A 25,590-nucleotide genomic window follows, 5' to 3' on the forward strand; every position below is an offset into this window, starting at 1 on the left:
AAACACTAAATGAAGCTCAGAGGAACTACACAACTACAGAGAAAGAATTGTTAGCTGTGGTATTTGCTTTGGACAAATTTCGAGCTTATTTAGTGGGGTCTTTCATCATTGTCTTTACTGACCATTCAGCCTTGAAGTATTTATTGACAAAGCAAGATGCAAAAGCAAGGTTGATTAGATGGATTCTTTTGTTACAAGAATTCGATCTTCAAATCAAAGATAAGAAAGGAGTGGAGAATGTAGTAGCTGACCACTTGTCAAGGTTAGTTATAGCACATAATTCTCATCCCTTACCTATCAATGATGATTTTCCTGAAGAATCACTTATGTTCCTAGTAAAAACTCCTTGGTATGCTCATATTGCTAATTATTTAGTAACTGGTGAAATTCCAAGTGAGTGGAATGCACAGGACAAGAAGCACTTCTATGCCAAAATTCATTCTTATTATTGGGAAGAGCCCTTTCTCTTTAAGTATTGTGCAGATCAGATTATTAGGAAGTGTGTCCCTGAAGATGAGCAGCAAGGGATTCTATCTCATTGTCATGAGAATGCATGTGGAGGCCACTTTGCCTCTCAGAAAACAGCCATGAAGGTATTGCAGTCAGGGTTTACTTGGCCCTCTCTTTTCAAAGATGCCCATATCATGTGTAGAAATTGTGATAGATGCCAAAGGCTTGGAAAGCTAACAAAAAGAAATCAAATGCCTATGAACCCCATTCTGATAGTTGAGATATTTGATGTATGGGGCATTGACTTCATGGGACCTTTCCCAATGTCTTTTGGTAATTCTTACATCTTGGTGGGGGTAGATTATGTTTCTAAATGGGTTGAGGCAATCCCCTGTAAGCAAAATGATCACAGGGTGGTTCTCAAGTTTCTTAAAGAGAACATTTTCTCAAGATTTGGGGTGCCCAAGGCCATAATCAGTGATGGAGGAGCTCATTTTTGCAACAAACCTTTTGAAGCTCTGTTATCCAAGTATGGAGTGAAGCATAAGGTGGCCACACCTTATCATCCTCAGACTTCCGGGCAAGTTGAGCTAGCTAACAGGGAAATAAAGAATATCTTGATGAAAGTGGTGAATTCCAACAGGAAGGATTGGTCTATTAGGCTTCATGATTCATTGTGGGCATATAGAACAGCTTATAAGACTATTCTAGGGATGTCTCCCTATCGTCTTGTCTATGGCAAAGCATGCCATCTCCCTGTGGAAGTTGAATACAAGGCTTGGTGGGCAATAAAGAAGCTGAACATGGACTTGATCAAGGCCGGAGAAAAGAGATTTCTAGACCTTAATGAGATGGAGGAATTGAGAAATAATGCTTATATCAATTCCAAAGTTGCAAAACAGAGGATGAAGAAGTGGCATGATCAACTCATCTCCAACAAGGAATTTCAGGAAGGGCAAAAAGTTTTGATGTATGACACAAGACTCCATATCTTTCCTGGGAAGCTCAAGTCAAGGTGGATTGGTCCATATATTATTCACCGAGTATATTCCAATGGAGTGGTGGACTTATTGAATTCCAATGGCAAGGACAGCTTTAGAGTCAATGGATATCGTCTTAAGCCGTTCATGGAGTCATTCAAATCAGAAAAGGAGGCAATCAACCTCCTTGAACCTCAAAAAGCCTAAGTGAAATGGGTTTGCTGGACGTGGTTTAACCACAGTCCAAAATTTTTGTAAATTTTGTAAATTTTCAAGTTGTTTCTATGCTTTTGATCTTAGTTTTTGATCTTAAATCATGTTTTTAGGTGTGTTTTAATCGTTTTACATGGTCCCAGGTGGAAGAAATTTCAAGGAAATTGAAAAGAAAAAAAAATCGGGCCGAAATTGGAGCCGAAACAGAGCAAAAACAGGGGAAAAACAGAGCTCTGCGAAATTTCGCAGGGTAAAGAAAACTTCTGCGAAATGTGATTTTTGTTGCCAAACCACTCCGGAGCACTGTAGAAGCCTCTGCGAGTGTATTTCGCAGCTGCGAAAGTGAATTTGGCACACGAGTGCCACTTCGCAGAACAGTGGCATCAATTTGGCAGCTGCGAAACCCATTGCGAAGTGGAAAAGCATGGTTTCGCACCAAAAGTCCCATTCCGCAGGGCATTTCGCAATTGCGAAAGTGGTTTTGGCACACGAGTGCCACTTCGCAGCACAGTGACATCAATTTCGCAGCTGCGAAACTCACTGCGAAGTTGCTGCGAAAATGGCAAGTTGCCACGAAATTGCCGTTTTGTTGCGAAACTTAAATTGACCCCTGGGCTTCCGTTTTTCCTATTTATACCGGTCAAAAGTGCTGCGAAAAGGGTTTCAAAAATCAGAGCACCATTCTCGCAGCCCCTTCGTCTTCTTCACCAAGCCACGCCGTCCGTTTCTCCGGTCGTCTTCTCCGTTTAGCAGCGCCGGCCAAAGATCGATAGCCCAAAAATGGCACGAACGCGAGGGGCAAAGTCTTCATCCCCTTCGAACCACAAAAGGAGTCTGCGAAAGGAGCCAAGTCCAGGCTCTGTTCCAGAACCTGCTCCAAAGCCTTCGACGTCAAGACCACAACCTTCTCCAGTGAAGCCGGCGCCACCAAAGCCGCCGGCAAGGCGATATTTAACCAGGTCAGGTGGTCAGCCATTGAAGAAGAAACCCAGGGTTGAGAGCTCTGAACCAATTGATTTGACTGAGCAATCCCCTGAGAAATCACCAAATCCTTCACCGGTACAAATTCCAGAGCCGTCACCGGTTCCATCGCCAATTCCCTCACCAGAAGCAACTCCAATTCCATCGCCGGTACCATCTCCGGCACCCCAAGAAAAAGCTCAGGAGCCTCAAGCGCCAATTCCAGAGCCCCAAATTGCAGCTGAAGCACCTCTGGAAGAAGTGATCCGAAGGCCATTGCTTCCCCAGCCCCCAATCGAAGGAAACCTGGATTGCCGAACTCGGGCATTCCATTCTGAATTGTGCTTCGATTTAGCAGCATTTAGAGTGAGGCCAGAGCTTGCCCAATCCTTCCAACTGCTGAGGAGATATCATATGGAGCATCTGCTAGCTCCAAGGGATTTTTTCTATCCCCGGGTAGTCACGGACTTCTACCAGACCATGACAACCAAAGAAGTAAGAAATCCAACTCTGATCCATTTCATAATTGATGGAAGGCATGGTATTTTGGGAGCAAGACACATTGCTGAAGCTCTGCAAATTCCTTTTAAGCCAACCCAATTCGACAATTTTAAAGCTTGGACAAATCCAACTGAGTTAGAGATGGTTAGCACCCTGTCCAGAGGAGCTGCCAATCGATCACACCTGCTGAGGGGGGAGCTACCTCCAGTGATGTTTTTGATGGATGCCTTTTTGAGGCATAATATCTATCCCTTGCAGCATTGGACCCAAAGAAGGGGAGTTCTCTTGGAAGCTCTATACAAGATGTCTGAAGGATTCTTCTTTGGGCCTCATCATCTGATCATGACAGCCCTTCTTTACTTTGAGGAGAAGGTTCATAAGAAGAAGCTTCAAAGAACAGATTGCATTCCACTCCTCTTCCCAAGGCTGCTATGCCAAGTTTTGGAGCATCTCGGATACCCCTCTGAGCCTCAGCAGGAAAGAAAGAGAATATGTCGTGAGCCATTTACCCTTGATAAATGGAATAATATGACGGCCTACAAAATTGATCAGCCTGGGCAGCCTCAGCCAGCAGCAAGGAGAGCCTCCCCAAGACATCCACCTGAAGGTATAACACTTGCTACTCCTGCCATCCCTCGGGCTCCACCAGCTGCACCTGCTCCATCACAGCCATCCACATCAGCTGAGCCGAGGATGGCCATCCCTATATCCGAATATCGAGAGCTGTGCCGTGCATTGGAGACTCTTACAGCTTCCCAGAGCAATCTTGCTTAGGAGTTGGCAGCCATCAAAGCATGCCAGGAGCAGATGTTAGCCTCTCAGGCTCAACAAGCTGCCATCCTAAGGCAGCTTCAAGTCCATTTCGATCTGCCACAAGCTGTAGAGCCCTCCATTCCTACTCCACCAGAGCCACACTCTCAGCCTTCAGAGTCTCATCCTCCAGAGCCTGAAGCCCCAGCTGATCCACCTACTGAGGAGACAGATCCTTCTGCCTAGCAGCTATCACCCCACTCATCAGACATTATATATATATTTGTTGTTTATGTTTTTATGCATGTTTGTTTTGTTTTAGTTGCAATGAAATCCCAGTATTTTGGTACTATATATGGGATTCCTTGTGTTACTTGTCCTTAGCACTGTAATCAAATGAACTCAAAGTAATACAAGTTGAATTTTTCTTGTTAAAAGTTAGCATTAAAGTTCTCCTTATTTCCTTTTCTCACATATTCTATTCTTTTTGAAACATGTGGTTTTCCCCAATCAATATTCGAATTTGATATCAGCAAGGAGGTACCACTTCCTCCCTTTTGTTACAATCACTCAAATCACATTGAGGACAATGCTCAGTTCGGTTGGGGGGTATGAGGAAGGAAGTATTCTAAATCTTTTTGGTATTGCAATTATATTGGTTAATTAGTTGTAGTTTTTACTTTTTACTCTCGTTACTCTATTCTCCATGAATTTTGAGGAAAATTTTCAAATTAAACCAAGAGAAATTGAACTGTTGTTTTTCACTTGACTTAGAGTATGGATTATGCTTACTAAAGTGGTTCAATTGTTGAAACTTCTACTGAAATTGAATTGAGTTCTTCCACTTTAAGCTATCCACACACTGTGCACTTTAGTTTCCGATTATAAGATGAAAAGCTATTTCCCTCTTGACTTAGGATAATTTTGGGACTTGGTATATTTGACCTCATTTGATAAAAATTGAAACACCCTGCAAAAGGCCAATGAGCCTTTGAAATAAAGAAAGTTGTTTGCTTGCCTTGAAACCCGAGCAAGGTCTGAGGGGTATATGGTGAAAATCTTTAAAGCCTGGTGCCCTAAACCTTAATTGGTTGGGAGTCACCGACCTCAATACTCGTTACAAGGGTGAATAGGTAGAGTTAGCATATGGTAGATGCTTGGGTATTAGAAATTCATTCTTAAAAGTCCGGGGAAAAATCCGAGGAGTTAGTGGTTGAAAGATCCTTAAAACTTGGTGCCCTAAACCTTAATTGGTTGGGAGTCATCGATGGACCCCCATTACATGGACAAGTCAGAAAGAGTACCCCAAAAAGCTACCTTGAAAAAAAAAAAAAAAAAAAAAAAAAAAGATGATGAAAGTGTGTTCTTTTCTTATTGATTTTGGTCAGTTTACTAAAGTGTTGAAAAGAGATAGGTTGGGGGGTGAGATTAGTAGCATATTATTCTCGGAATCTAAGGAACCAATACACATAGATTTTTGTGGAAGATTGAAGTTTAGTTCTTAGAAAGTGAAATGATTTTAAAACTTCAGTTTGCATAATGCACTCCCTTGATTGACAGTGGTTAGCATAGGTGTTATGACTCTTGTTGAGATTTGGGTTTGTATTTCTTTAATGATTCATGAGAGAATTAGATCATCATGCCACTTGAGAATTATTTCCTTTTAGCATGATGTTGCAAATTTTAGATTAGTTTGCTATTTATTTTCATTTTTCTCTCCTCTATTGCTAAGGGACTAGCAATATGTCGGTTGGGGGGAGTGATTACTACTCAAAAAGTGCTATTTGATAGCCTTTAATTAATCCTTTTTAACACTTTTGAGTAGTAGTTTAGGCCTTTTAACTCAATTGGCATGTTAAAGATCCTTTAAAGCAATTTTGATCACTTTGTGCAAGTTTTGGTGTTTTTGTTAGTATTTTGATCACCAAAGCAAGTCAAGAATGAGGAGAACTATGAGGAATCATGGGCAAAGTTGAGAATTCAATTGCCAAGAGTGAATCCGGATTGCAAGGAGAAAAAGCAAAGAGAATCTGTCATGAAGCCTATTCTTGATGACAGTCGTAGCAGCCACTTTTGGAGCACTTTCTAAAGTCCAAATGATGCAAGCTATATACCATTTCAAAGCTCAGGAAGTCAACAATCTAATGCTTCAAACGGTGTGCAATTTGGAGTTGAAACGAAGAAGTTGCAGCCATTACAAGCCAGTCACTCTAAAGTGTTGCGGAATCAGCCTTTTGTTGCGAGAATTTCGCAACACTTTTGTACAGTAAGGTGTTTCTCCTTCTGACGATGCACGAACCATGCCGCGAGAAGGGAGCTAGAAACTTCAAGATGGAAGCCAACTTTGCAGCCTGGTGAAGATAGCTCGGTCTTGCGAAATAATTTCGCAGCCCTCTTGGGTGTCTGCGAAATTTCGCAGGCACCACTTTTCTCCTGCGAAATGGCTCCGGAAGCCTCCCGAAGCTTGCTACCGACATTGGGAGATATTTTCCATTAGATTTTTGTTGTCTAAATCCCAAAATACTCCTTGTAAACCACCAATTACATGATTCCTTAGTTTTTAAGTTAGTAAAAAGACCAAATATCTTTGTAAGAATTAGTTTTATATTAGTTTGCTATAAATACCTCTCGGGAGCATGTTCTCAGAGAGGAGTTTTTTTCTGTAACCATTTGGTAAGCAAGTAAAGTCTTTTCTTTCTACTGCCTTACCTTCTCACTTTGTATTTTCATTTTATTTCTAAGTTATGAATTCTCTGAGGAGTTTTCCCCAGAGAATGAGTAACTAAACCTCCAATTCCTTGGAGCTAAGGGTGCCGGGGAAGGTTCCAAGTGCAAGAATGCAAAGCTTTGTGGTTTTAGTTTTTAATGAAGAGGAAGTGAAATCCTTTAGTGATTTCAATGTTTTTAGTTAACTTAAAACACCTTAGAGTCACCTAGGCCAACACTTGGTAAGGCAAGTGATTTCCAACCATGGAAATGCACTAGTTTACCCCTTGCGAGCCTCTGGTAGGTGACTTCAAGGTAGGATTTTCTGGAATTACCAACACTTGGTAAGCTTTTGGACTCCTAGGAGACATCCATTAGTTATCTCTTGCGAGTTTGTGAAGGGGAATCCAAGGTTAAAGATCACCTTGAATGGTAAGTGCTCGTGAGAGGCATGAACCATTGCAAGTTGTATCAGTGAGAGAATTAAAGTGAAATCTAATTGAAGGAGTCTCTGTACATCACCGGTTAGAGAATTGACTATAAGTTGAATCTCTAATGCGAGGAAATGAACCATCTGACCGGAGCTTTGTCTTTTGCATGAGGAACCACCCCAGTGAACCTAAATCTCCAAGGAATGTTTTTCTTCCTAAATTATTCCAAACTTCTGTTAAGTTAGTTAGTTTAAATCTCAACCTTTACAAATCAAAGTTTGTGTTTTATTTCTTAAGCTAACCGTGAAATGAAACAAGACCAATTCACTTGGAATTGGTATCCTTGACTGCTTGTTAATTTATTCATTCCCAGTGAACGATCCTAGAGCCACTATACTATAGTAGCTTTGTATTTGCTACCCTAGTGTATGGTGTTATAGGTATAAATTTTGTTGATCACTTCCTCAATCAAGGAGCACCAGCTGAACACAAATCAGCTGAGACACCAATTGGGCATGAGTCATTTTCCATCCTCAATATCACAAGTCATTGACTTTTCAACCATATAACCAAACCCACACCTAGTACGTCTCCATGATATCCACATTTTCTTTTTAATCACTATTCTACCACATGTTTTTTTTCTTCTAATTATTTATTTCAAAACCTCACTTTCCACACCTATCCTACCATCTCCAACACACACCAACCATTAAACATTAAATAAGAAAACATACACTCCACACCCAACGGATCCACACATTCCCATTGTTGTTTATTTATTTATTTATTTTAATCCTTAATTCTACGAGGCTTCACATTGCCACAACTATCACACGTCATCCACCACAAAATTTTTTTTTTTTTTTTTTAAGAAACACAAACCCTAATCTAGATTGGGGTTTCCTACCTAAGGTTAAAAATATAACGAATATATTAAAATAAGATCTAAGAATTAGAAAACAAAAATCTTACCTAGAGAAATTTGTTCTTCAAACCCTATATCCGAAAGTCTTATGTCCTCTGGTATTTTGCCAATAGGAATGAAAATTTAGAGAAGAATAGAAAGGATTTTTCCTTTTTTATTTTTTTCAATTTATACCTAGGTATTTATTAGGAAAATCACCTTTTTACCTCTCTTTCATTTTATTAAAATAATTAATTCACTATTATTATTATTATTATTATTATTATTATAAATTTCCTATCTTATCCCTATAAAAAATTTATGGGCGTTACAGGGATGCTTAACAAACATATTTAAACTTAGCTATTAGGTTGTCTCCAACAGTCCCAATCTGTGTCTCCTAGTGAGAAGTGAAAAACCTCAGATACCAAAAGTGTCAAATTTATTACATACTAGTCCTTAGATTAGTCTATGTTTTATGTATACATGAGTAAGCAAATAGGCCTGCAAGTGTTCATATATTGACTTTCCAAGTCTTCATTAATGGATTGAGTTTTTCCAATTTTATGTATACATGAGTAAGTTGTTCAGTTCATACATGCTCTAGAGACTTTAGAGCACTGGATTCTAGATCATCCTGGGTTTTAAGAATTATTCCAGGGTAATCTATCAAGCAACTGGGACTTATTGTCCAGTTGTTTTTAACAAGTAAAATATCCAAGATTTGGATAAGAATTTTTTAGACAAACATAGGCTAATCCTGGGTATAGTATTGAGAGATAAAAGTACAGAAAAAGATGCGTAGTAGACAAACTGCTTTATTTTAGTAGTATGGCCAAAGTCCACACCAAAATTACAAAATAAACCCTCTTAATCATTATACTTGAAAACAAGCAGACCAATGGTTCATATATAACTTCTTTATGTATATAGTTTCTTAGTTGTTGTCCCATCAAAACCGTGACTGAAGGTACTTACCCACGCTCTTGTCCAACTGGAAGGCCCTTGTGAGAACATCAGGATTGATGGGTGGATCTGATCCAAATACTGCATTGGCTATGGTGATAACACCTGGATTTTGGCTGCTCAGAGCAGCAATGGCTACTGTCTTAATCTTCCCAACATTGAGTTAGAAGTGAATGAGACCAATAGGAAACACAAAAACATCCCCCTTGTTGAGGACTTTGCTAATGAGGTGGTTTTCGGTGTAGGATGTGACGAAGCCAACGTAGAGGGTTCCCTTCAAGACAGTTATGATCTCGGTGGCACGAGGGTGAGTGTGAGGAGGGTTTTGGCCATATGGTTCATAGTCAATACGAACCATGGATATGCCAAGAGTGTTGAGTCCCTTTATTTTTTCAACATTTATAGTAGTGACATTTGAGGCTACTGCATTTGATGTGTTTCCTGGCTTATCCAGACCTGAAAAGAAGAAATCTTCGGCGACGGTCAAATTATGGGAAAAGAATCAAGGATCCCATAATTTGAGGATGATATTTGATTGTATATAGAAGATTATTTTTGATTGATTGTAACTGATACGTTTGCACATAGATTCCTAGAATAGACTAACCAATGCTTTATATATATGCATCTTCTTCCCTTAAGTTGATTCATTGAATACACACCAGATTTCCAGATTTCCAAAACACTCTATTCTGCTCTATTTTCTTACATGGTATCAGAGCACCAAACCTGGTGACTCTGAATCCTTCCAAGCGCTTTCGCAACCTATTTCCTCGTTACAGCTGCTGCCATGAACATCAACAAAACGGGATTGACATCATCTAAGGCTACCATAGAAGCTTTAGATCCCTTTTCTCTACACCACTCGGACCACCCGGGTATGGTACTTGTCTCCAAAGTACTTGAAGGAGATAACTACAGCACATGGAGTCAGGCTATGAGGATCAGTTTGAGTGCTAAAGACAAAATTGGATTCGTCATAGGTTCCATTAAGCCACCCTCTTCGACTGATGATAGTTTTCCTTCTTGGCAACGTTGCAATGATATGGTGATCTCATGGTTATTGAATTCCATTCATCCAGACATAGCCAGCAGTGTGATTTATGCCGAAACAGCAGTAGAAATCTGGGCAGATATACGAGAACGTTTTTTCAAGGAAAAGATTCAAGAATTTATCAGATCAAGCGAGACATTGTGGAACATAGGCAGAGGCAGCAATCAATTTCACATCGAAAGGTGCGTGAGAAGAAATGAAACTAGATGGAAAGGACAAACGAGTTTGTTTGGCTAAAGAGCAAATTTCACAAACATGCTTGGAATCAAAATAAATTTCAGGATTAATTTTAGGAAGAACTTGAAGAAGACCGGATGATGGGTGCCCAAGACATTGATGCCAAAGATCAGAATGTTTGTGAATGGCATAAGCCAAGGCTGGATTTTGGTCTTGTGCTAGGTAGTAAAGGTCATTATGTTGCTTGCCTAGGCCAATCGTCTTCCTCGTAGTAGTGTCCTGCACAACACAAAAATTGGAAAAGAACATCACTATACATTGTAATGCCCGCATTAGTTTACTAACTGATAGTAAATTAACTTGAAATTGTGAAACTTTGAGTACGTCATCAAGTTTAATGTGGGGGGTAACATGCAATGAACCAATTGACTCAATATGTGCTTGACCACCATCTGGCAAACTAATGGTAGTGGTTCTGGGCAAAATTTTTGGATCTAATAATTCAGCTGAGGAAGTCACATGATCCCTGGCTCCACTATCAATAATCCAACACATATTTGAGTGTGGGCAATCTAGAATAATTTTGGATGATGGCATATTTATATTTGTGGCATTTGCAAAATGTTGTGAATTACCACCATTGTTTTTCAGAATCATAGCCATTAATTGGTTATATTCCTCAGCTGTTCAGAAATTTTCTGTCACCATTCAACAAGATGGTTTCCATCAATCAAGGGCATATTTTTCACTTTTCACAAAGATCTCTGGTAATTCTTTCACAGTTGTGCTCATCTATGTAGACGACATGATCATCACCGGCAATGATGAGAATGTAATTGCAGCTCTTAAGGAGTCTCTCCACACCAAATTTCGCATCAAGGACCTCGGTCAATTACGATATTTCCTTGGTATTGAAGTTGCTCGTTCTACTGATGGTATTTCGATATCCCAACGAAAATACACTCTTGATATTTTAGATGAAGCAATCTTGCTTGGGGCCAAACCATTATCGACACCTATGGAAGAAAATAATAAACTCCTGCCCACAGTAGGAGATTTATTGAAGAATCCATTTACTTATAGAAGATTGGTCGGACAACTCATTTATCTTACCATTACAAGGCCAGAGATAAGTTATTCAGTTCACATTTTAAGCCAGTTTATGTAAGAACCAAGAAAGCCTCATTTAGATGTTGTTCATCATCTTCTGCGATATCTTAAAGGTGCACTTGGACAAGGATTATATTTTCCTGCCAAATGAAATTTGCTACTAAGAGGATTTTGTGATGCAGATTAGGCTCGATGTTCGATCACAAGACGATCTGTGACTGGATATTGCATTTTTCTTGGAGGAGCTCTTATTTCATGGAAAACCAAGAAACAGACATCAGTGTCAAGGTCACCAGCTGAATCAGAATATCGAGCAATGGCTTCCATTACATGTGAACTTACATGGCTCAAGTATTTGTTGGATGACTTGAAGGTAGAACACTCACAACTTGCCAAACTATTCTGTGATAGTAAAGCAGCACTCCATATTGCTGTTAATCCAGTTTACCATGAACGTACCAAGCATATAGAAATCGATTGTCATGTTGTTCAAGAACGAATTCAATCAGGTGCCATAGTAACTACTGATGTTCCATCATCTTGCCAGCTTGCTGATTTGTTCACTAAGCCACTCAATTCATCAATTTTTCATTCCCTTCTCAACAAGTTTGGCGTTCTTGACATACACGCTCCAACTTGAGGGGGAGTGTTATGGGAAAAGAATCAAGGATCCCATAATTTGAGGATGATATTTGATTGTATATAGAAGATTATTTTTGATTGATTGTAACTGATACATTTGCACATAGATTCCTAGAATAGGCTAACCAATGCTTTGTATATATGCATCTTCTTCCGTTAAGTTGATTCATCGAATACACACCAGATTTCCAGATTTCCAAAACACTTTGTTCTGCTCTATTTTCTTATAGGTCAGCTTTGGGTCCTTGTTAGAACTTTCCATTCACAAATACTGCATAAGAAGGGATAAAGAAATTAAAGAAAGATCACTAGTATCAAACCATATTCATCATATCAATAAAAAGAGTAGTACTGAAAATAGTTATAAGATCAATGAGTTACTATAGAAATACCAGCATCCTTAGGCTCATCAATGACAACACAAGTGTCCTGCAGTGGGCTTGGATCAGAGGCAGAGGCAAGAGAGGAAACCAATGCCATGAGGGCAACAGTTATCAGGAAACTAACACCCTTCTTCATTGTTAGAGTAGTAACTCCAACAATCACAAATCTGTGTTGAGGTGAGGGGTGAGAAATTTTGGATGGGAAACATCTCAATTTATAGACAACAGTCCTTGAATTAGTCCTTTGTTTTACTAGTATATGACATGCATAAACTCACCAAGTCTTCAATGAACAGTTCTTTTCACTTTCAATGATGAATGGTTCTTCAACAACTACTCCCAATTGTTTATCTCGAAGATTGTATGCAAAAACTATACTCTCCAATTAGGTTAGACATCTTCAAATAAACAAAGGAACTAAAAAGTACAACGCTTATATCAATACTTATATATCTTCGACCATTCACACTCAATATCATTTTTTCCATAGCGTTGTAACATTCCTCCCCCAACATGGGGCTCTTGCGACTCAAACCTATGACCTAGTTCTAATACTATTTGTTGGAATAAAAGACTTAATTATCTCATCAGAAAACCAATTAGTTGTCAGTCATAAGGTTAAGCTATCATATTTATACGGTTTGATGTCCCGCATACTTGCACTCATCTTCAGGCTTAATCATTCTAAGGTACATAGCAGAGATTCATGGTTGATCCATCCCACACAACACATCCGTCTCGTAGCCTTGACTCATTCCAAGGATTATATTAGTGCTTAACCAATACTTCTGATCTTACACACTCATCCCAAGGTCATTTTTCCCAAATTGTATTTAGCATTGTTGCATACCTAACATTATAAAAGATTGTAGAGCCAATGCAGGCATAGACTAGACAATTAGTTTGTTTTTATTTATTATTATGGTGAAGACCCTTGAATTCATCTGTAACTACTAAATGAACCATGGAGTGCCTCGCTCTTGAGAGAATGTTACGAGAAAACCATCCATGCATACGAGACTTCCAAGTTCTAACAACATTGATTTTTAAGCTTGGGTGATGCCTGATTTAGGCCTTAAAATACACAAAAAGCTTTGGGTCCTTGCACAACTTTCCATTCACAAAAGATTTGAAAATTAAAACTCACTTTCACCAAAGTACCTACAACTTCCATTTCTTATTCTTCTGCATGCAGTTATGTGAGATTTGAAAAACTTGCAAATCTAAAAGATTACGAACGCATTTGACAATATTTCTCTTTAAAGTGCTTTTTAAGTAGAAGCGTTTTTTATAAAAGTATTTTACTTATGTTTCATTTTTTTTTAAATGTTTTGAAAAATTAGAAGTGTTTTCTAAAATTATTATCAAACAAACTTGCTTAAAATATATATATATATATATATATATATATGTGTGTGTGTGTGTGTGTGTGTGTGTGTGTGTGTGTGTGTGTGTGTGTGTGTGTGTGTGTGTGTGTGTGTATGTATGTATGGCAACATCCTAAAACATACAATATCTAATGAAAAGAAGTCACGGAAGAAATTCTTAAAGTGTTTCAACTCAAAAAGACTTTCATACAATATCTAATAAAAAGAAGTCACGGAAACCATTCTTGAAGTGTTACAACTCAAAAAATTTCGATTTCAGTTGTTCTCAAATCAGAATATTATATTTGAGCTATTAACTTCCCCTTTTTGTCTTTCATCTTGAAATCAATTCTACTCTCCAAATCGAAATGAAATTGAAATTTTTTATTTCAAGGATTAATTTTGCTTTCTCAAATTAAACTAGAATTAGAATGCAATCAAAATATCTTTGCATGCTTTCCTTCAAATCATGATTATTATTTCACCTTCACTCAAATCAAAATTAATTCTAATTTGAGTTTTTGTCTTCTCGGCTTCCACCTTATTTAAAATTTAATTTCTGAACTTCTCAAATGAAATTGCCTTTGGATTTTGATTTCCTAATCATTTGAGTCCTCCATTAGTTGTGTTAAGCCTCCACTTTTGGGCTTGACTTTTGCCTCCATCATTCTTTGGTCATCTTGATCCTAGGAATTCACTTAAATTGAGCCTTTTATTGTGCGATTAGGTCAATTATCCACGAAGAATATTTGGTTTTTTATTGGTGTTAGGGGGTGCAACTTGAGCAAGATGGGCTTACCTAACCCAAACCCAATTTGATATACTTGAATTGTGTTTGGATTAGGTTTTTTCAACCCGAATTCAATTTGGTTGGGCTTAAGCTAAGATTCGAATAACCCAAACCTAATTTAGTATTTTTATAATATTTATAATGTATATTATCATTTATAATAATATTTATTTTCTTTTTAAATTTTTAAGAAAAATAAATTATATTATATCTTTTTTTTTAGAAAGATATATAAATTTATCTTTTACTTTTTGTTGCAATATTGGAATTTTTTTCTTATTTATTATTTAAATTTTTATTTAAATCTACAAAAAAAAAAAAAAAAAAAAAAGCTTTTAAAAAAACATTATGCATGAATTTTGAATAATGCAACCCGATCAACTCAATCAACCCAAATTTTACTCAAATTTTTAAGAAATTAAAATAATAAATTATATTATATCATATATTTTTTCATTTTTTAGAAAGATATATAAATTTATTTTTTACTTTTTGTTGCTATATTGGAACTTTGTTTTATTTATTATTTAAATTTTTATTTAAATATATAGAAAAAAACTAGCTTTTATAAACATTATGCAACCCTATCAACTTAATCAACTCAAATTTAACTCGATTAACCTAAACTCAACCCGAACTTAGAGAAATGAGGTTAAGTTGGGCTTTGATTGAATACCTCAAGTCAGAGGTTGAGTTGGATTAACCTCGCATTGATTGCTTCTTAATTTAGGTTGAGCTTAGGTTAGTCATCAAGTATTAGTGTGGACCCGCATTTTTCACGTGCATCCCCACTCGATCAGTGAGACTCACTTTTTATTTGTGAAAAATTAATTTTTAGAAAGAAAAGTCGAAGTCGCCACTTATTTTATTTTTATTTTAAAGAAAAAAAAAACAAGAAATAAAACCCTGAAAAATGACTCCATAATTTTTGGAAAAGCGTGTCTTTGAAAAACCCGAGTCTAGGTCCAGGGATCAGGTTACTTATTGAGCAAGTACCTCTAGGAGGTAGCACCCCTCTAAGCCCTAAAGAGGTCTCTACTGACTAAATTGGGGGAGATGTGGCAATTAATTGATTAATTGAAGATACCTAGATAGACTAAGGTGATTTCAAAAATAACATGCCAAACAAGATCAAATTACAATAAAGGTGAGTTGGGGTGCACACCTGGACTACTTCTTAAGTGTCATCAAAAGACATCAATGATTAGTTTGGAAAATAAGACACACAACATATATTTTATCCTAGTCTCTTAATCAAACATGGCAAGCTAAACAAACAATCAAAAAGATATGCTGAACAGGTTGAGAATCACATACGAAGCAATACATAACAATCATATATAAAGCAATACATAATTTATGAAATTAAGATACGAACTTAAGAAGCATACCCGAATAGCATGGGTAACTCGCAATGTGCTTCCACAAGACATGAGGGGTTAGATAACAAATAATAAGATAAATCCTAGCATGCTTGTTATCTAATTAGCATAGCAAAAATTATCAGAGTATACTAATTCATCAATTATCACATACGTCTTGTATACAATTCCTAAAAAAATAGATATGATTGTAACAACCAACAAAGGTGGTAGCAAAAATAAGTTTTGAAAAGATTTTTTTTATGTAGGGGTTTCACCAATTCCCCAATTGATATACACAAATCTAACCTGGAATTATCCCATTTATGTGGGACCACAAGCTTGGATTAGTGTCTGATTTAAAACCAAAATTTTCATTAAAAAACCGAGAAAGATGCAAACCGATCAAAAATAATGGATGCATATTATTTTAAGAAAATGAGATTTTTGATTCTAAGGACTCTAAATGAATTTTTAAAATAGATTTTTGTGAGGAACATTTTGAGAAAAGTATTTTAAAGGGAAATATATTATTCACAAACAAACAATTCGCAAAGATCAAATATAGGCAACCCAAAATAAAGCAAAATCACAAAGTAAAATTTTCTCAGTAATCAACAAAACTAATAAAGGTGAGGGTAAAAACCAATCTTCATGATTTTCCAATGGCCTCTAAAAATTAAACTTCACAAAAAACTATCAAAGCAATAAACTAAATGACTTTAGATCAGATAAGATTAGAAGATATTAATCAGGAGTTAAAAATGGGGAATCGAACACAGAAGAATAAAAAAAAACTAACATAAGATCAATTAAGCTAATTAACTAAAATTTTAGAGAAACATATGAACTAAATTATGATCAATCCAAGAATGAAAATTTATATATTTAAGATAGAAATAATACAACTTAAGATCAATTAAACAAGTTATCTAAAGCTTTGAAAAACATACAAACTAAAAGTGGATCAACCAAGAAATAAAATTAACAAGTTCAGAATATGAAAATGACATGGAACCAATCAACTTAAACAACTCAAGTCCTAAAAACTCATGTACTAAAAAGATGAATAAAAAATATGATTAATATTTAAAAAAACATGAATTCAATCGCATAGGATCAATTAAACTAATAAACTATAATTATAAACCACTTAAACTAGATAACATGAATCAAAACAAGGATAAACAATTTTAAAAGACATGAGATTAATTACATGGATCAACCAAATTGATAAACTAAAATTCTATAAAAAAAAAACCTAAACTAAATAGATAAATTAAAACAAAACTAAAACAGGGTTAAAAACATGAACTTTATCAATAGAATTGATTAAATTAATGAACTAAGATTATATATAAAGAAAATGCAAACAAAACAAATAAATTGCAATTAAACTAAAACAAGATCAGAAGCATAAATTTTATCAATAAAATTAATTAATCTAATAAACTAAACTAAGATTATAAAAATACATCAACTAAATAGATGGGACAAAACAAAATCAAAACTCGTTTAAAAACATAAACTTTATCTAATAAAATTATTTAACTAATGAATAAAAATTATTAATACATTTAAACTAAAACATAAACTAAAACTAAACTAATGTGGAATTAAAAATATAAACTTTATCTCACAAGATTATTTAAACTAGTAAATTAAAGTCACTAACACATTCAAATTAAATCATAAACTAAAATTAAGTTAATCCAGAATTTAAAAAAATAAACTTTACTTCACAAATTACTTAAACTAAGGAATAAAAGTCACTAACAAATTCAAATTAAATCATAAACTAAAATTAAGTTAATCCGGAATTAAAAAAAATAAACTTTATTTCACAAATTACTTAAACTAAGGAATAAAAGTCACTAACACATTCAAATTAAATCATAAACTAAAATTAAAAGGCGGGTTAGAACTAAACTAATTGAGAATTTAAAAACAAAATAAACTTTAACACAAAGAATTAATCAAAAACTGAAATTTGTTTAAAAAAAATCTAGACTAAATAAAAAATATTTAATGGAAAACTAACCTATGAAGTGAAAAAGAAAATCCTCTTTGGCGACTAAGGTAATAGTCTGGTCTCTGCCTGAAGTCCCTTGCTCTCCTTCAAAGTTCCACGTGAAAATTATTTCTGCCTATTCCCCTCTGAAAAATTTTGCTTTATGCTTGGATCCTCTAAAAAAAAATCCCTCTACCCGTTCCTTTGAAAGAACTCTCTCTTTGCCAAAGAAAAAAAGAATCCATGTGTGTTCTCTCTGCTCCCCCAAAAAAAATCCCCTTTTCTTTTCTTATTTATATGGCACCCCACTCCCATGGAATATTTTTATTTCCTTTTTGGAGATGCGTGTGGATATGGGAAGTCTACTTGGAGATTTCCCTAAGGATGCAGTCGTATCTTGTTTGGTAAGTGATCAAATCCTTAGCATGTTGACTTTTCTTTCTAAAAAACCAAAAGAATCTCTCTTACAATCCACTATATGTGTGTTGTGCACAAAATGGCCACTTCCTTCCTATGGAAAGCGTGGTAAACTGCTTATTCAGAATGAGTGAATGGTGCATGAATTCATTCAGATCGTTGCCCTTATGTGGTGTGGTTGGATTAAGAATGCAAGTCGCATGTCCAGGATTCCTCAAGGGTGCGTGCTAAATGCTCCCAAAGTGTTGTGCCTTCTCCACTCAAAGAACAATATGATCAACCCTCATTCCTCTCTAGGACCGATTGGTAGCCTTCCCATTCTTTGGCAGCGTGCTGAGTGTATGAGAGAGACCTCTTATGGCTGGTTTCTTTGTTGAATGGCATCCATAGCAGAGTCTGATCCCACTCCAGCATGTCGATTATCCTTGAAGAAAACTAATGGTGCATGTCTGTTCCTCGAAAATTCTGATGGAGGCGTATTCCTAGGGAATTATGAGATGCCACCGCCACTTCATTCTCAGAAGCATTCCATATGGCTCCCACTAATAATCCAATGGGTAACATGGCATCTTCTCTTCGGCCAAAGACTGGCCTACAGCCCATGCCACCACTTACATCGATCGAATAGGAAAACCTCGGCAGTTCCTATCATTCCAATAGCTTAGTTTTCTTCTTAAGTTGCTTCTAGAAGCTCATCAAGCATAAAATTGGCCCGTAACTCATTTAACTCTATCTTCAATCTTCAGAGGAGATAATGGTATCCGAGCACTACAAGCAGCAGTACTAACAAAACAACAGCAGCAACAGCAACCCATATCCAGTAGTTTGTTGTCTTTTTTTCACTTAAGGATGGCTCTTGGAAGAGAATCTAGGCCTCTTTGTCGATTCCTGTGCTTGATAATGTTCTCCTATGTATGAATGAAAATTATTGCATGGGTTCTCCTTCTATTGATTCATCATGCAGTTGCCATATCTTGTCCCTTCATGTGGAGTGCGTGTTGTGAACCTTCAAAGTGACAGCCCCCCTTTTCAATGGTCGTGATCTGCCCACTTTCTATATGCAGCCCGTATTTCTTCTTAGAGCAAAGCCCGTATTTCTTCTTAGAGCAAATCATATGCATCCCGGATTCGTTCTTAAAGCCGTGATCTGTCCACTTTCTATATGCAGCCCGGATTCCTTCTTAAAGCAAATCATATGCAACCCGGATTCCTTCTTAAAGCCGTGATCTGCCCACTTTCTATATGCAGCCGGGATTCCTTCCAAGTTTCCCTATTTGGTCGTGATCTCCTCTCCTTGATGGCTCCAAGTCTCATGCAAAATTAAAAATAAAGTTGAAATAAGAAATCATGTAATTGGAAATAGAATAAAATCAAATAGAAAATCAAATCACATTAGCCACAAAAATTTGAGATGTCAATTCATGGAATTAAAGAATGAATAAATAAGCGAGTAAATAAACAAATAAATTGATAAGGGTATAAAAATAAATATTAGACATAAGCAATTAGAAAAAAATTAAAAATTAAATTAATGCAACGGATTATAATAATTTAAATGTCAAACTCATAAACCTTCAAAAATAAAAATAAAAATAAAATAAAGATAGAATAAAAAATTCATTTCATATAATAAAAAGTCAAGCCAACGCTCATCTTATCCCGAAAAATAAGTAACCAAAATCAAGATCATGCCTAAGTGAACTATACCAAAAGAAGTGTCTAAGTGACCTATTCTGAAAGAGTGTCTAAGTAACTTAGGGTGAATGTGTCCAAGCTAAAAGGTGCCAAGTGCATCTAAATGGGCCTAAGGTGATGCCTAATGGGCCAAGTGTATCTAAATGGGCCTAGGGTGCCTTAGGATGCCTAAGTGGGCCTAAGTCTAAATTAGGGCTGCCAAGAGTCACAACGGGGTTAGATAAATCTCTCAAACAAAGTCCTTAAGGTGGCTTAGAAAAGATAGACTACATGAGTAGTAATGGGCAACTAGGGAATTGCCATAAAGTATCGAACAAATACTTAATAGAACATGTGTTAGGAGGACAAAATTGAGGGTCTACAATTAGGTTTCTAGGTGTAAACACATACTACACATTGTTGACTGAAATGACCTAGGTGGCTTATTTAATCATTGACTTTTCATGGTTTTTCATCTTCCACTATGAGTTTGTGGACCCTCCATGGATGATGTGTATCACAAGCTTGACAATCATAAGTCTGACAATTACAAGCCTGACTTCGAATATTTAACTATCTCTTTTTAATTATGGGACACCAAAGAACATTCAACACAAGAGAGACAAAAAAAAAAATTACATAGAAAACTATCTACACAATATGTAGATGTATAGGGTTAAAGACCTCAAATCACCAATCCATTATATGAAAGTACAGTCCACAATTTTACCTAATAGAAGTTATCCCTAAGTCTCTTTCCCCAACACTTACATTGCACTTCATGTTCGCAATGTAGCACCACATTTACTCCTAATAGATCTCCCATATCTCCATCTTAACCCAATAGAACTAAAAGTCATTAATCTTCTTTAGGAGTTTTGAGAATGAGCTAGAAGGCAAATTAGGTTTTTTCAAACATTTGCATCAAACCAAAAACATTATTAAGTAAAGTAGTTATAAGCTTAGGAACTTGGTGGACCAGATCTAGAAACTTCCCAAAAATAAAGCTTTTTAAAATTGGAAAAATGGACCTCCAAAATTCTAGAGAATTCTCTACTATGTGCACTTGAGCGCTATCCTCAACTCTTGAGCACTCTCAGCACTTAAGCACTCAAAGATATTTTTAAAACTATTATAAAAATATTTTAACTCAATTTTAAAGACTTCGATCCACACCATGTCTTCATAAATACCAATTTGTCTATCCTAGACTTTTATATGCTTACCTATGTCATTCTAGTTGATCATGAAGAAATCTTGGGTCTTCAATGGAGAGTAAGATACAACCTTATAAGATCCTAAGTAAGAATAAATGAAACAAAATTATCAATTTGAAAGTACATAAACTAATGTAACAACAATTAGGTTGTTTACATCTAACATTTTTCATAGGCACCATTAGTTAGACAGTTACAACTTTTCAAGTGGTGTATGAACTTCTGTGCTAAAGCTATCATTGGTTGGTGAAGGTTGTCACGACCGGTAGTCAGTAGATTTTCAAGAATAACCCTTGTAGGTGAGATAAATCAATGCTTGTACATTCTGACTATCATTGCTTTTAGACCACACCCTCCCTAGCCAATGAAGTTACACAACCTTGTGTGGGTGTGATCTATTTTTCTCTTTGTAGCCTTTTTTGGTGCCTACCTAGGTTACATATCCTAATCGGCTCCAATGTTCAACCTCAAGTGTTTGGCCACTCCTTGCGAATTTAGGAGTTCTTTATGTGTGGTAGGGTAAGCTCTTGGACAAAAGTATATGCATGGGTCATGGCCATGTGCCCAACCGTATTCAAGAAGGCTAGCAAGCAGTTGTTAGGTCAAGGATTCCTTTAAGGTCCAAATCTTCCCAAATGGGTGTTGTCCTTTATTTTATACTAGGGGCCTACTAGAATTGTAAAGAGGTATGGTTCGCTCAATTTTTGGAGAAAAAATTAGTCAAATCAAAATGGTGGGTTTATACTTAAATCACAATCAAAGGAATCTTTTAGTGATGGAAAAATTAAACCAAACCAAACTTATTTAAAATCAATTTGGTTCGGTTTAGATGATTGGTTGGATACAAATTACATTAGATCTTAAATCCAATTTATTTTTAAATTAAAGTAATTAAAACCAACTTAGGTTTAACTGACAAATTAATACATTTAAAATTTCTAACCTAGATATAACAAATGAATTTAAAATTGATTTAACCATGATTTAATAATAATTAAATGCCTTAATAGAGTTTTCAAATTATAAGTAATAATAATTAAATAAGCATTAAATATTGAACAGTTATAAATTACAAGAAATGAAATCTTTAAAATATCAATTTGATTCAATTGTTATTGGGGTTAGAAGACAAAACAAAAACAAAAATTAAACTGATGAAGTCAAGTTTTAAAATTCTCTAATCGAACCAACTTTTATAGTTATTAAAATTCGAACCGATTTCATCTATTTTAGTGGATTAATTGGACTAATTTTATTAGTTTTTTCGTTTTACTTACACCCCTAATGCCTACTCAAAAGTCATGATTAGTATTAAACTAATGAGATGGAAGAGATGCTTTAACAAAAACTTTTAAACTACTGCTTCCTTAATTACAAGAAAACCAACACAGTTCATAGCTGTTAGGTTGTCTCCAACCGTCACAATCTATGTCTTTTGATGAGAAGAAAAAAAACCGTGGATACAAGACTTTCCAAATCTTCAATGGATGCATTTTTCTATTTCAAAATTAAGTTGAATCATTCTTCAACTACTACATCCATTTCTCATCTGTTTCTCTCAAGACTTTCCAAGTCAAGCTCTCTCTCTCTCTCTCTCTCTCTCTCCCTCTGTATTAGCCTTCTCACCAGTGACTCATGCTTCAGATGGACATGCCAGCTTAAATCCACGGGTAAAGTTCAGTAAATCTGTCAACGGGCCTTGTTCTGTTTGATTGTGTATCATACAACTGGTCAAATATTCTTATGTCCCGCTTGTGATCATTTCTGAAGAAAGGACTCTCAGTAATTGTGAGTTTCTCTTTTGTATCATTTTCCCAGATTTAACACGAAATTATATCTTCCTTTTAATAGTCAGAAATGCCATGAAGTATTGCCTCTTAACTGATTTATTTTGTCCGTATATCCCATGGCCAATAACGCAACAGAGATTTTGTATCAGTTGTTTTTGACGATTTTATACACAAACATGGGCCAATCCTGGATATAGTTTTGAGAGAGAGAGAGAGAGAGAGAGATGATCAACAAACTGCTTTATTAATATTAATTATGCCTTAGCTCCACAGCAGAAGAGTTACAGAAAAAAGGGAAAAAAAAGGCCCTCTTATTATACTATGATAATTATAATGAGGGAACATTGCAAATAGTCACTTGAACAGCAGAAATCCTCTTCATGTATTTATTTTCTTGATTCTCACTTAGTTGTTGTCTTACGAGAAGCGTGATTGAAGGTAGTCAACCACATTCTTATCCAACTGGAATGCCCTTGTGAGAACATCAGGATTGATGGGTGGATTCGATCCAAACACTGCTTTTGCTATGGTGATTACACCTGGATTTTGGCTGTTCAGACCAGCAATGGCTACTGCATTAGTGTGCCCAACATTGAACTGGAAGTGAATGAGACCAATAGGAAACACAAATACATCCCCCTTGTTGAGGACTTTGCTAATGAGACGGTTTTCAGGGTTGGACGTGACAAAGCCAACGTAGAGGGTTCCCTCCAAGACAGTTAGGATCTCAGTAGCACGAGGGTGAGTGTGAGGAGGGTTTTCGCCATATGGTTCATAGTCAATACGAACAATGGATATGCCAAGAGTGTTGAGTCCCTTTATTTTGTCAACATTTACGGTAGTGACATTTGACCCTACTTGATTTGATGTGTTTCCTGGCTTATCCAGGCCTGGAGAGAAGAAATCCTCGGCCATGGTCAGCTTTGGGTCCTTGCAGAACTTTCCATTCACAAAAACTGCATGAAAAAAATTAAAGAAAGGTCATTAGTATCAAAATATATTCATCATATCAATGAAAAGAGTAGTACTGAAAATAGCTATACGATCATTGGTTGCTAAAGAAATACCAGCATCATTGGGCTCATCAATGGCAACACAGGTGTCCTGCAGTGGGCCTGGATCAGAGGCAGAGGCAAGAGAGGAAACCAATGCTATGAGAGCAACAGTTACCAGGAAACTAACACCTTTCTTCATTGTTAGAGTACTGTCTCTAACAATCACAATCTTTATCGAGAGGTGAGGGGTGAGAAATCTTGCATAAGATACTTGTCAATTTATAGAGAGAAGTCCTTGAATTGGTCTTTGTTTACTAGTATATGCCAAGCATAAACTCACCAGGTCTTTCGTTCATCTAGTAATACATACATATATATTCAATTTCAAGGACAAATGACTCTTTAACAACTGCTCCCATTTGTTATATAAGATCTTTCATCTTTGCCCACAACAGTACATCTTAGTTTATGTGGCAGTGGTTAGTATACCAATCTTATCTAGAAGATTGTCTGCGGATGGATTAAGTCAGTTTTAATTAATAGTTGACCTTGCTCAACTTGATATATATCAATCAGCATGGTCCATGCATTAATTTCAACTTAGAACTGGTGTGTTTTACAATGTTCTAGTTTGAAAACAGTGACAAAAACTGATTGAAACCATTTCAGAATGAATTGAAAGTATTCAGAAATATGTTAGGCTCTTTCCTAGCTGCAATAGAATCTTGGCTTGGATCAGTGGTTCACAATTTATACTAGAGCTGTAGAAACTAATTAATATATTGACAAGAATGGGGCTCCACTTTTCATCAACAACACAATAAAGCATATATGTTCGTACATTCCAATTATAGCTCTAGAAGTACAAGGTACAAAGCAATATTACTTGTGTCTAACTAGCCAATCCATGGGTAGAGATATGTGCGTTAATACTTCAGGGTCAACCCAATAAAATTTATGATTTTGTTCGATCTCCATACGAGGTAGGTTGTTCCCTACTTTAGACTCACTCAAAATGATGGACCAATCACATGGGCTCAACCCAAGTGGTTTGGTTAATTTTAATAAGATACACCAATATAAACCAATCACATAGTTAGGTTGGCCCACTCTACATAAAATTAAGCAATTAAGTAACTAGATTAAACAACATTTATTCAAATGTATTATCTAATGGTTTATAAGGTATCGAGTCACACTTGAGGGAACGTGCAAGGTCGATATCTACACTATTGACTTATTACTGAAGAACTTAAATTTTTAAAATCAAATTTTATTGAGATCTTAGAATTTACTTTTTAAATATATAAAAATGAGACCTCCTTTAAATAATTTTTTTAATGACAAACTCATCTAGAAGTTTCAATTGAGCCAAATAAATGCTTGATGAATTGCTTCTATTCTATTATAACATAAAATAATATAACAAAGTGTACCACAAAATCGAAGTATGATAAAAAGAACTAATGCAACATTCCTTCACATGTAAGATGTTCCAACCTCTATTTATTTCTCATATATAGCATATTTCTCAAACGGAGAATTATGTTTTAAAGTTAGATGTGTCTGATAATTGGTTCAAAATCCACATAACACTTATAATTGATGAAAAAGATATAAAAAATTAAGGGATAAAAAAACCCTTATAAGCTATCACAAAAAGAATGAAGGACAAAGAAGTGGTGGCATGTGGAGGTGGTTGTGGCACTTGGGGGCGGTGGCAACATATGTAGTGTTA

At 36.0% G+C, this 25,590-nt stretch overlaps 1 protein-coding gene and 1 pseudogene across 1 annotated transcript; both read right to left on the minus strand.

Annotated features, from left to right (window-relative positions):
- Positions 1–8,850: 8,850 nt before the first annotated feature.
- On the minus strand, positions 8,851–12,366 carry LOC100263180 (germin-like protein subfamily 1 member 14; annotated as a pseudogene).
- A 10,908-nt stretch (positions 12,367–23,274) lies between these two features.
- LOC109121459 (germin-like protein subfamily 1 member 17) lies at positions 23,275–24,051 on the minus strand. The gene is made up of 2 exons (XM_019224963.1): positions 23,925–24,051; positions 23,275–23,813 (listed from the first exon to the last, which is right to left on the minus strand). Exons 1-2 carry the CDS (start codon positions 24,049–24,051, stop codon positions 23,275–23,277), a joined length of 666 nt encoding a protein of 221 aa, XP_019080508.1.
- Between the last annotated feature and the right edge of the window lie 1,539 nt (positions 24,052–25,590).

Source organism: Vitis vinifera, chromosome 14 (assembly GCF_030704535.1).
Source record: "Vitis vinifera cultivar Pinot Noir 40024 chromosome 14, ASM3070453v1".
NCBI classification, from domain to species: Eukaryota; Viridiplantae; Streptophyta; class Magnoliopsida; order Vitales; family Vitaceae; genus Vitis; species Vitis vinifera.